At 37.3% G+C, this 13,633-nt stretch overlaps 1 protein-coding gene across 7 annotated transcripts in view; it reads left to right on the forward strand.

Moving 5' to 3' along the window:
• The window catches only part of MAP3K20 (mitogen-activated protein kinase kinase kinase 20), a 169,260-nt gene that overhangs the window by 99,602 nt on the left and 56,025 nt on the right, over nucleotides 1-13,633 (forward strand). For all 7 annotated transcript variants that reach the window (XM_086358599.1, XM_086358637.1, XM_086358581.1 and 4 more), the window contains 3 exons: nucleotides 80-166; nucleotides 6,203-6,277; nucleotides 13,159-13,265. In XM_086358599.1, the coding sequence (XP_086214725.1) occupies nucleotides 80-166; nucleotides 6,203-6,277; nucleotides 13,159-13,265 (269 nt within the window). The remainder of the gene's footprint in view (nucleotides 1-79; nucleotides 167-6,202; nucleotides 6,278-13,158; nucleotides 13,266-13,633) is intronic.

A 13,633-nucleotide genomic window follows, 5' to 3' on the forward strand; every position in this document is an offset into this window, starting at 1 on the left:
CAGTTAAATGTTAAAGTTTCAGTAATATACCAAAAATATAAAGTACAAGAATAAAAATTCCATTTCCTTTTTGTTCCAGGTTCTCTGGGAGATGCTAACAAGGGAGGTCCCCTTTAAAGGTTTGGAAGGATTACAAGTAGCTTGGCTCGTAGTGGAAAAAAACGAGGTAAGACTACGATCCCCCATTCAGGTACATAGATCAGAAAACAGTATTGGGGTTTTGCAAAAGACTTTTTCATCTTCTTCAAATTGAAAGTAAGTTCACGCTTATGGAAAGATTAGCAGTAGGAGCTAACACAAAGGGTCAAAGTGATGTTATTCCTCATGAATGGACCCTTTACATCTAATTGTTGCAGCTTCACGTCGTGATGCTGTAGATCAAAAATTGTACAAGTACTGTACTAGTTTCTCAGTCTCAATTGTAAAACCTAGGGGTTTGTTCTTAGTGATGAAAGAGGCCGTTGCGTCCAAGGTAGGGGAACAGTTTAACTCCATCTCCTGCGTTTAGGACATCTTTTTTACTGTCCGGGAGTTGATATATCTGTAAGAGACCTTCAGCTACTTCAACTTACCTCTCCCAGCAGGAGTCACTATAGTACAAGAAACTGTCGCTTAGATGAGAATTTCAAAAATAAAAGAAGAAAAAATAGTTTCAAAAAAGGGAAAAATTACAGTTTTGCCACCTACGTTGAACACTACATTGAAGATGAGCTCCTCGCTGGAATTGGCGAGGCAGTGGCGTAACTGCTCCCTTCTTCATGCAGAGCCTTTCCATTTCAAAAGAACTTCAGTGGCGTAAACAGCGTTTGTGCTGTGTCCCCAGCCTCGCTTTTCTTCTTCCCACAAATTGAGGCTTTCAGTTAGTTGGACCTATGAGCCTACATCAGAGAACATGGTACATTCATATCAAAGAGAGCAACTACATTTTGAAAGGTTTAAAATTGTGACTGAAACGCACAGCCATGGAGATTCTCAGCATAAAGATGAAGCATCCAATATCAAGGTATTATGAGAACTTAGATCAAGTGATGGAAGCACGCAGTTGTCTTTGCAACACTGCAGAACAACTTTATTTCACAAAACTTCTTCATTTCCACGTCTTATCTGTGCCCTCCACAAAAGGGAAGGGTGCAGCCTTAGGATAAAATAATTTGCCAAAAGGCGAATATGTAGTAATATTCCCTTTTTAATGCCTTAAAAGAATTAGATTGATCTGCTCTCCATGGTGAGTGCAGAAACAAACTAGATCAATCAAAAAGCTGCTATTGACTGAGAGAAGCCAAGTTTTCATATTTAGATCACATAATCCACAGTTACCTTATTAATTTGTCCTCCTGAGCCATTGAGATTGGATGAAATGTTCATGATAGCTGAAGTTGATGGGAGAGAGCTGCCAATTTAAAGAAAAATGAAAAGGTGTAATATTTAAGAATGTGTCTTACTCATTGTTTCACAGAGGCTGTTCTGTTTTAATTAAATGTGGTAGTTCTTCCTGGTGTGCTATTCAATCAGACCTCACACACAGTATAACTGATTATTTTCATGGTATGAGAACCCACTTCTTTCTGTTCGGTTTCTTTTGCCAGTGAGATGATTAGACATTTAGTTCTGGGTTGACAAATAGAGTAAAGAAGGTTATTGACCTTCTGTTGACTTCGGAGCAGAATATTCAATGTCATTTTTTTTCTCTGTATCATTTCAAAATAAAGTAGGAGGAAATTTTATTTTAAAGCTGACTGAACTCTCCAAATATGTATAAGACAGAGTAATTAATATTCTAAAATAATATTTCATTTAAAGGAGGGCAGAATAGCTGTGAATCTAAAGCCCTTTGAAAATATTGGAGTATCCATCAAGGATTTTTAAAGCTGATGAAAAAAATGAATTTAGAAGCTGCCTTTGAGTAGTTGACTTGAGGCTTGAGAATCCCCCATAAATAGCTTTCAGGACCTCCTCAATGGGTACAAGAGGAGGCCATCTCCCTGTTTGTCTCTAGGGAATCCCCTAGACTGTACTGTTTTATCCATGGGGTGATCTGATGATCAGCTAATAACAGATGGAGACTATTCAAATGCCTCCCCTATTGTATTTATTAAATATAATAGTCAGTTGAAAGAAACCCACATGGTGAAATATATTTTCTCAACTTTCTAGTGAACCAAATGCAGATTGGGTGCTACAGGGGTATTTATCCATTCTCATTCTGCACACTTCATTTATCAGAAATAGGGAAATTAAGTTCAAATGTAGTTTCCATTATCATCATTCAAGAAGATGTCTTCATTTCACCTCATAAATAGTGGCCCTTATTATCAAAACAAATTCTGTTGAGATAGCAATTAAAATAATTCCCAAGGATTTATTTTATAATAAAATTGAGACTTTGACTTAAATATAATTTCTAAAAATCCCTTCAATTTCTAATTATTTTATTTATTTTTGCTCTGAAATACCTTGGGTTATTGAGTTGAAAAGAGAAAGCTGTAATTGTTTTTCAAAGGCCTCATTTAAATAAAGAATGACACGTTTAAACTTTTAGGGAGATATTTTAAATGTAAGCTAGTCATTCTAGACTCATTGGAAGTTGCAAAAATATTACAAAGAATTCTGTGTACCCTTCACTCTGCTTCTCCCACTCGTGAGACATAGATATATATATATATAATATCAGAATATATAATATCAGTATATATAATATCAGAACCAGAAACTTGACACTGATACATTACTCTTAACTAGACTCTAGAGCTTATTTGTTTTCACCATTTAGGATTGCTTTTTGCATCTATAGGAAGATCAATACTTTCTAAAAAATCTATCTGAAGGCCTTTGATTCCAAACCCCTAATAATGAAATAAGGTCTTCAAACAATAACTTTTTCTATTATTAAATTCTACTGAAGCTATAATCCACAAAATGCTGTTAAACTTTACAAAGCAAACAATGAACCATTATAGAAGACATGAAGTTAAGAGAGTATTACTAATTTTTAAATCTTACAGGTATGTCTGTATGCCATTGGACTTTCCATAAAACTCAATTAGTAGTCATTCAGAATGTCCTAGCAATATAACTCCATCTTTTCAAGTACATAAATGTGTTTTATTCTAAGTAGCAAAACAGCTATTCTTTATTAACATGGAAATCCTCAAAAACTTAATCCATTTTTCTTGACTACACTTTAGAAAAAGGTAATAAACTTGACTTAAAAAATAATTATTATATCTTATGTAGAAAATAGTGCAAAAAAGAAGAATATAATCTTTAATAAAAATGTCATGCCTAATTTAGTGATTGGGAATTATTTTCATTTTCAGTTTGAAACTTTTATTTTTCAATATTTAAGTTTTAAGTAGTCTTGCAAACCTGGTGTTAATATCTGGTTGTTTCAGGATGTTTTAACAAAATACCCACAGTTATGTAATCACACTTAAATATTTTAGATTCTCTTTTAAAGTACTTTTTAGTGCACCAAAATAATCCCTTACATAGTGTCTGAGTCTCGATCTAACTGATATTTGACCATGTCAGATAATTTTAAATAATTATGTCTCCTTTTGTAATGTCTCACATATGGCATCTAAAAAGTTTGTCAGTGTGAGAAGATCAACACCTATATTCAGCCAGTTCACATTTCAGTTCTTGGAAAATGTGCTGAAGTTACGTTGAAAATGTTACCTGTTAGGAAAACTTGTTTTTCATTACACATGATGTGTGTTCAGTCACATAATTGCAGTCACTGTCTGTTTATATTAGTTGCTACCCCAACGATCTTACCTTTTTTTTTTAGTAAACTCTTGATTTTCTTTACTTTCATGAAAAGGTTTCCAGTTCTCATTACAGTAAAATAATAGTGTCGTTTACAACATCTTACTCTAGTCTATGAAAGCACAAAACCAGAGGTTTAAAAATGCTTAGTGTAGTCTCTAACTTGCAGAGTTCCTTTTTTTTTTTTAGCTTTGCTTTAAAGTTTTATTTATTTTGGTTCTCTGATTTTAATTCCAGATTGTCTGTTTTCTTGGCAAGACAACTATTTTTCTAGTTTTATATGTAGCCTCCTCCAAATCTGATGAAATTGTTTTAAGTTTTTTATCTGCAAAACTTCTTGGCAAACATTGCAGAAAAAATCTTCCTACTACAGAGGTTCTCAGCTCTGTCACACCCGTGAGTGCATGCTCAGTCACTCAGTTGTGTTCAACTCGTTGTGAGCCCATGACTGTAGCCCACCAGGCTCCTTCATCCATGGGATTCTCCAAGCAAGAATACTAGAGTGAGTTGCCATTTCCTCCTCCAGGAGTTCTTCCCGACCCAGGGATCGAACCCCAGTCTCATGTCTCCTGCATTGGCAGGCAGATTCTTTACCACTGAGTGATCTGAGAAGTCCCCTTCATACTCAATACTCTGTTTATAACAATTATTTAATGCTCCCTCTTTATCCCTGAAAGGAAATTCAGTGGTAATACAGCCTACTAAACACATTGTATTTTAAGTCAACATAATACTCTAAATGTAATATAAGGAAGAAATACATATGTATTGCAGTGTATAAATGCTCAGGCATGATGACAGTGGAGGTGATAATGGAACACTTTTAGATGCCTGCACCTACAAATAAATAGAATTCAGCAGCTACAAATGCAGAATAAAGATGGGTTATTGTGAGTATTAATGATGCCAGTACCATGAGCAGCACTATATTGTAGGCAAGATTTTCCCAATATTATGCTAAGGTTATAAATAATGCAAAAATCAATCTACCCTTGATTTATTTCATTTAGTAGTTGCATTCAAAGAAAGTTCAGAGTATTTTTAAAATATTCAAAAAATACTCTACTTAGAAATCAAAGGTAGAGTCTAAGCTCAGAAAAGTATAAAGCTCATCGTTTTCTTGTCTTACATGAATGTACGTGGGGCATTTGAAGTTTGGTGGAATGCAGGAGAATTTTTAATCAGGCTTTATGATATATTGAAAGATGGTCAGCATTCTTGACCTGCTCTAGGTACAACCCTCCAGACTTTAAAACAAAAATGTCTCTGTAGATTTGTAAACTGCCTCTGGGAGAATTACATGTTCTATGAGAACCACTGCTCTAGAATGTTAGAAAAAGACTAGTCTTCACATTATATTCTTTGTTCTATCAAGTCCTTATATTTTATGAGTTTGGCCAAAACTAAGACATGATGAATCATCCATTCAGAGTGTCTCATTTGCCACTGAGAAAATACTTCTATAAAATTATCTCTGTGCTCACGTTTTCAGAAGTTGTACACCTATTGCCAAAGCTGAACTGGTTTCCTAGTTACCTGGCCTATTTGCAATTTTCATAGTCACCTATAAAAATACAGTGATAGGTTCATGATTTAGGTTTATGTAAGTTAGCATATTGAAAAGCAGAGACATTACTTTGCCAACAAAGGTCCGTCTAGTCAAGGCTATGGTTTTTCTAGCAGTCATGTATGGACGCGAGAGTTGGACTGTGAAGAAGGCTGAGCGCCGAAGAATTGATGCTTTTGAACTGTGCTGTTGGAGAAGACTTGAGAATCCCTTGGACTGCAAGGAGATCCAACCAGTCCATTCTGAAGGAGATCAGCCCTGGGATTTCTTTGGAAGGAATGATGCTAAAGCTGAAACTCCAGTACTTTGGCCACCTCATGCGAAGAGTTGACTCATTGGAAAAGACTAATGCTGGGAGGGATTGAGGGCAGGAGGAAAAGGGGACGACAGAGGATGAGATGGCTGGATGGCATCACTGACTCGATGGACATGAGTCTGGGTGAACTCCAAGAGATGATGATGGACAGGGAGGCCTGGCGTGCTGCGATTCATGGAGTCACAAAGAGTCGGACACAACTGAGCGACTGAACTGAACTGAACTGAAGTTCCAACTTGCTCCTCTCTTACTGTAGTTTCTTTTGACCAGATTCTATATTTTGCTGCATTTGTTGTTCTGAGCCTGATTTCTTCATCCACTATGATTCCTCTTTGGAGGAAAAGGTAAAGTGTCATTAGAGATTAGATACTATGAATCTAAACATAAGTTCTCTCCAGTCACATATTAATCAACGGACGTTTTAAATTTCATGTCTTGTTTATGCTATTAAATTAATTCTTTCATATCTTCCAATTAGTATTTCCTTCCTTTAATGAGCAAATGCCTGTATTTTGTTTTGTTTTGGCTTATTTTTTCTTTCTCTCTTATAGAGATTAACCATTCCAAGCAGTTGCCCCAGGAGTTTTGCTGAACTGTTACATCAGTGTTGGGAAGCTGATGCCAAGGTATATATATATATATATTTGTTGTTATTGTTGTTCTGAAATCTCTCTTGTTTGTCTGGCTTTGAGCTTTTAAAACATGGGATAATCAAATTCATTACAGAGCAAAACAAGGTTGCTGCTCCTTTGAGCCCCAGATTGACTGTGAAGGCTTTCTGCTGACATTTGCTTGGCATGAAACCTAAAATCTCATTACTGGCTCTTTCTTACAGCACTCCAGCATTCTTGAGTCAGTAAAAAAGAATTTTGTTCCTTGTTTTTAATCTTCAGTAATAAGTCTTGCACCTTCACATCATATAAATACTAGCACACCATGCTTATTATAAGCCAGGCACTGTTCTGAACACTCTATCAACTGCTTTATTTCTCAGAATATCTCTGTGAACTGGGTATTGTTATTGTCCTCATTTTACACATGAAGAACCAAGGCACGGTTAAGAGGTGAGGTCAAGGCCACCCAGCCTGTAAGTGCTGGAGCTGGAGGCTGCGCCCAAGCTGACTGACGCGAGTCCCTGCACTTAACCCCCCCACCACATTGCCTCTACTAGAAGTCCAATGCACCATCCATTGCGCTGCAGAGCCTGACCACCACACTGCCTTTCTAACCAAAGACCAGGCAAAAGTAGCGCTTCTAGAGAAGCTCCATACACTCTCCCTGTGGAGTTTCAGTGATTTTTTTTAAGCTATCACAATAGAGTTAGAGAAATTCCAAAATTGAGGCTTTCATGTGGTTATCACATTCAAGCACAAATGGCCCATTTCCCTTCCCCGCAAAGACTGGTTTAAAAGACTGTCACATACATACGGAAGTGTTTATAGATAAAATGATAGGCGAGTCTTGGATTTGCTTCAAAATACAGGGAAGGGAAATGAATGATGGTATAGATTAAATCGGATGGGCCGTGATGGTTTTGGAGTGATAAGTATATGGAGGGTGTTCTTTCTACTTTGGTGTATGTTTGGAATTTGCTGTAATAAAAAATTCTAAAATAAAAAAAGATCCTCACAGATGAAATATCAGAATAAGAGAGAGAGACTCGAGAAAAGAACTACAATTTTAAAGTTCAAATTTCTGCAGTCCTTCATGGAAATAAGTGTATCACAAACTGACCTTTTAAAGATAGATCTAGAAAGGAAAAAAAAAAAAGACGAGAATGGAATTTCTTCCTTAATTTAAACCCAGTCCCTATATGACTTTCAAGAAGAATGAATAATGTACACAGCCATTCCCTTCATCTCCTCAGGGGAGGTTTCAGGACCCCCCTAGAATCCATGGATGCTCAAGTCCCTTATATATCAGGGGTGATTCAGTCGCGACCCTTCCCTTTACCCCAACTGTGGTTACACTTCCTCACATTCAACAACCAACTTGAACTCTGGCTGATTGAATCCATGGATACGGAAAGCTGTGGTTTGTCTAGGCAAAATAACTCAGAAACACTTGGTGAGTATGGGAATCGTGTTAGTATCACACAATTCAGGGTGAACCATAAGTAAAGCACACTGTTCCATTCCACAAGTGAGAACAACTGAACTCCGAGCACATCAGTGAGGCCAGTAGCGCAGCAACGGACACAGAACCAAGACACCCCTTCTGCCCAGCCTTGTGCATTTCACCTTTGCCCTGATAAACCAGCTCCTGTTCATCAAATGACCTTCACCCTTTTTAGAGTCCTGTATTTACTTAGTATTTTTTTTAAAAAAATTAAAAAAATTTTAAACTGTTTAGTACTTTTGTTTAGGATTACTATTGTTTTATGAATTTTTTTGACAAAGTTGATAGGTTTTGAATGGTCTGTCTTGCTCTCTGTGGGCCCTACTTTAGTGTATGATTTTGCAGAATGTGGGGCTTTTTAAGCATGAAGAGAAATGCCTGCACTTTGCAACTAATCTAGTGGAAATTATAATTGGCTATTTGCAAGATTTCTGTAGAATATTTATTTTATATGATTAAAATACAATCTTTTCATATGCTACCACTTACATATCCATTGTGGCATATTTAGTCATTTTGGTAGTATTTTTCTCTCTAATGCGAAAGTGGAAGTCGCTCAGTTGTACCTGACTCTTTGCAACCCCATGGACTATACTATACAGTCCATGGAATTCTCCAGGCCAGAATACTGGAGTGGGCAGCCTTTTCCTTCTCCAGGGGATCTTCCCAACCCAGGGATCAAACACAGGTCTCCCGCATCACAGGTGGATTCTTTACCAGCTGAGCCACCAGGAAAGCCCAAGAATACTGGAATAGGTAGCTTATCTCTTCTCCAGGGGATCTTCCTGACCCAGGAATCGATCTGGGGTCTCCTGCATTGCAGGTGGATTCTTTAGCAACTTAGCTATCAGGAAAGCCCTTTCTCTCTGATACTCAAATAGAAATTTCACTCGAAATTATTAGTGCTAAATTAGATGAATGCAACTAGATCACTGTAACTGTAATTATATTTCAGTATACAAAGCAGGTTTTTAATTTCTTAATCTGTGACTCTGTACTATATTAATTAAAATTCTAAGAATATACATTTATGGTATATTAATTAAATGATAGTGTAAACACCTACACAATAAGGACATTAGGTCCAGAGTTGATGCCATGAAGCTGGCATATCTTTTTTTTTTTTTTTTTCTTTTTTCTTCTTTTTTTTTTGGCATATCTTTTTAACAGGTAGTAAGCTGACGCTTCAGAGAAGGCAATGGCACCCCACTGCAGTACTCTTGATTGGAAAATCCCATGGATGGAGGAGCCTGGTGGGCTGCCGTCCATGGGGTCGCTAAGAGTCGGACACGACTGAGCGACTTCACTTTCACTTTTCACTTTCATACATTGGAGAAGGAAATGGCAACCCACTCCAGTGTTCTTGCCTGGAGAATCCCAGGGATGGGGGAGCCTGGTGGGCTGCCATCTATGGGGTTGCACAGAGTCGGACACGACTGAAGTGACTTAGCAGCAGCAGCAGCAAGCTGACACTTCTTTAATATCAGAGGAGTCTTGTCTTCTAGCACTGTGAAGTATGAATAAAGTTTAGATCAGTTTTTTTTTGTTTCCTAAATTCATGGCATTTTATTCTAATACAACTAACATATATGCCCTCTATATTTGATTTGATTATGCCTCCAGCTCACATTTCTAAGTCATTGCTCTCTCCTCTAGACATACCTTACACACCTTCTTTATTCCTGAAACATGTTCTTTTCCTTCTTTTCTTTCCCCTCCTGATTACTTCATCATCAAGCCTTCCCCAGTTATTGTTTCCCCTGCCCATACTAAGTACTCCTTTTCCTGAACCACAGTCTGGGCTACTGCCTCATTTTGTGCTGTTGCATTTTAAAAAGCATCTTGTCTTCCTAAATGGATTGAAGGCTCCACGAGGAAATAGAGTTACTTTTTCTTTGTTTCCCTATAGCATATCCTGTAAATTTAGCAAGTAGATGTACAATTTGTTGTTGACTAAAACAGCCAGACCAAGGTTTATTTCCTGAGAGGCCATGTTTTAGTTTTCTGGCTAGAAGGAAGGAAGGATTAGTCGTTCAATCGTGTCTGACTCTTTGCGACCCCATGAACTGGGGCTTGCCAGGCTCTTCCGTCCATGAAATTCTCCAGGCAAGAATACTGGAGTGGGTTGCAATTTCCTTTTCCAGGAGATCTTCCCAACCCAGAGATTGAACTCAGGTCTCCTGCACTTCAGGCAGACTCTACCATCTGAGCCACCAGGGGAGCTCTTCTCTGGCTAGAAGTATATAGCAATTCAAACAGAAGTTGGTCCCAGTCCTATGCACATAGATACAGCAGTAGTTGGTAAAAATATATTTTAATTATTTTTATTTTCAGTCCTTAGATTCTAGAGTATTAAGACAGATTAAAATGTTCAGTTCACCTGTAGAAATATGTTCTTTTGCAACAAGGAGGTAGACGTGTACAAGAGAAAAAACTGCTCCTGTATTAGATAAATGTTGGGTCATTCCAATGGCTTTGATCAGATGCTCAAAAAAAACCTTTTTTTTTTTTTTTAAGAAAAGAAGGAAGTAAAGGTGGATATTAGTTCAAGTTCTAAAATGACATTTCTAAAAAAGGACAAAGCAATAGTTAAAGCTCCAAGTTTGATAGGAAGTAATATCTTACTCTCATGTGATAAAATATTTTGAAGGTTTTAAGAGAATAGACCCTGGTTCTGTAACTTGCTACCTGTGTGATACTGGGAAATTCATATTTTTCTGAGACTGATCTTCCTTATCTATAATATGAAGATAACAAATAATGTATACAGATGCTTAATAAATGGTTCTGGTTGTGCCTTTTTAAGTAGGCAGAGCCTACATAATACATAAAAGGAAGCTAAGCCCCTTTGGAGGAAGATCCTAGACCACATGTTGTATTCTGTGATCAAAATACTCATGAAATATTAACATATGATTCTACATTGCTGCTATGTTCTGAATGTTCACTTTGATAATTTCCATCTGGGAGCATATTCTAAATATGAAATAAAGATTTTTCCAGGGTTACTTGCCATCCAATTACAAAAAATGTTTTACCTTGTCTCAAGAATGATTAAGTGTAGGGAAAAATATTATTCTTTGAAAATTTGTCAGCTCCTCCTGCTTCTTTTCCATGAAAAATGAAAATCCTATATGTATTATATAATTAGCTCCTGTACAAACAAAACATTTTTCCTGTTGCTACCTGACACATGGATGGAGAAATTAAAATGGAAACACATTCAAAGAAGACAAATGTAATTTTTTCAAATTTCCAACTTAAGGCACTTTTTGCTTATTACAAGGCTTAATGTACCATCAGTGACATTAGGCTACCTACACCCTTTTTTTAAACACACACACACACACACACACACCCCCCCCCTTGAAAGAGGACAATAATGGCAGAACTCAGAATAAATATTCCAGTTTTATATTCCTAAGAAAAAATTACCTTGCTTAATGTAGGAAACACTCAAGTCCTAAGAGCAAGCCACCTCAACGTTCTTTCTTCTTGTTTTTGTGCTCCTAAATTAAAATGCATGTTTTAATTGCTGCAACTGTAATTTGTTCAGAAATGGTATAATTATGAGGCGTGATGAAGAGAGAATGTGCATCACCCTTTTATTATCTTTCCCCGCTTTTGCTTTAACCTTTTGTCTCCACCTTGGCTAGAGTCTAAAGAGATAGACTAGGGTAGTTTTTGCTAGCTAAAGAAATACACCTAACCACTGCTTTTTCAATTTCTGGTAAACAGTACCTGAGAGTTTCCCAGCACCAAAGCTAGTTATATTGTGGAATAACCATTGAGAACAGTGAAGTTATGATGGCTTTAAAATTGGGGAGTTTTTTCTCTGAGCAACTGGTTTAGGAAATTGTATAAGCCACTATGGAGAACAGTGTGGAGATTCCTTAAAAAACTGGAAATAGAACTGCCTTATGATCCAGCAATCCCACTGCTGGGCATACACACTGAGGAAACCAGAAGGGAAAGAGACACGTGTACCCCAATGTTCATCGCAGCACTGTTTATAATAGCCAGGTCATGGAAGCAACCTAGATGTCCATCAGCAGATGAATGGATAAGAAAGCTGTGGTACATATACACAATGGAGTATTACTCAGCCATTAAAAAGAATACATTTGAATCAGTTCTAATGAGGTGGATGAAACTGGAGCCTATTATACAGAGTGAAGTAAGCCAGAAGGAAAAACACCAATACAGTATACTAACGCATATATATGGAATTTAGAAAGATGGTAACGATAACCCTGTATACGAGACAGCAAAAGAGACACTGACGTATAAAACAGTCTTATGGACTTTGTGGGAGAGGGAGAGGGTGGGAAGAATTGGGAGAATGGCATTGAAACATGTAAAATATCATGTATGAAACGAGATGCCAGTCCAGGTTCAATGCACGATACTGGATGCTTGGGGCTAGTGCACTGGGACGACCCAGAGGGATGGTATGGGGAGGGAGGAGGGAGGAGGGTTCAGGATGGGGAACACATGTATACCTGTGGTGGATTCATTTTGATGTTTGGCAAAGCTAATACAATTATGTGGAGTTTGAAAATAAAATAAAATTAATTAAAATTAAAAAAAAAAAGAGAGAAAAAGAGAAAAAAAAAATATTCAAACAATATTAAAGAAAAAAAAAAAAAAGAAATTGTATAAGTTCTGCTAGATTGATAAGTAATTTTCCTCCAACAGTTTATTATAAAATTTTTCAAACATACGGAAAAGTTGAAAGAATTTTGCAGTGAGCACTGGTATACCCATCACCCTGTGTGCATGCGTGCATGCCAAGTCGTTTCATTCGTGTCCGACTCTGCGACAGTATGGACTGTAGCCCACCAGGCTCCTCTGTCCATGGGATTCTCCAGGCAAGAATACTGGAGTGTGGTCCCATGCCCTCCTCCAGGGGATCTTCCTGACCCAGGGATCAAACCCATGTTTCTATGTCTCCTGCATTGGCAGACACGTTCTTTACCACCAGCACCACCTAGGAAGACCCCTATCACCCAGACCCTACCATTAACTTTTACTATGCTTGCTTTATCACGTAGATGATTTTTTAAAAGACTTAACTGTTTCCTTTCAGGAGTCTTTAAACATACCCCAAAGAGAACTAATTCGTACTTTCCTTACCTGGAAAAATAATGTAATCATTCCAATCTTAGACAACACAATAGAAAAATGACATCTGAGCCTATTATGAATAATTGATTGAAAATAAGTATGGTTCCTATGCAGTCTGACAGTTGTGAAAGAACAAAATCAGGATATTACATCGTATCTTATTTTGTTATGGTGATTTGACCTTATTACTATGCTTGTGGATATTTCTCTTAAAGATCTACTTTCCTAAGTCCCAACAAGTGATTATTTTTTTCTTCTTCAGAAACGGCCTTCTTTCAAGCAAATCATTTCAATCCTGGAGTCCATGTCACTCGATTCGAAGCTTTCTGACCAGTGTAATTCATTCCTGCACAACAAAGCAGAATGGAGGTAGGTGCCTCCCACCCCAGTTTACATCATCTGGCTTCAAGGGATTGTGGGTGACTAGCTTCGGACACGAAGAGAACCTGGGAACTTGATGACAGTCCCAATCTCTTAGAAATTGGGGCTTTTTTGTGTATTTTTTTCTGTTAAAAAATTTTGGAGATTGAATAAGCTCTCCCTCTCATATGTAAGCAGTGTTCCTCTAAGCATGTTGCTTTATCATATATCTAAGTATTTAGGAAGAATATTGAAGCAGTATCTTCTGAGACAAAAGGCAGTTAGCAGACATTCCTTCTGTATACACTCGCTGTTAGGAAACTGTGGCCTCTGTGCAGTGAGAAATAAAAATACTGTCTGCTTGGAAATAGGCAGAG

The sequence above is a fragment of the Bos grunniens genome, chromosome 2, assembly GCF_055505025.1.
Source record: "Bos grunniens cultivar Pamir isolate PY7600 chromosome 2, Bosgru_T2T1.0, whole genome shotgun sequence".
NCBI classification, from domain to species: Eukaryota; Metazoa; Chordata; class Mammalia; order Artiodactyla; family Bovidae; genus Bos; species Bos grunniens.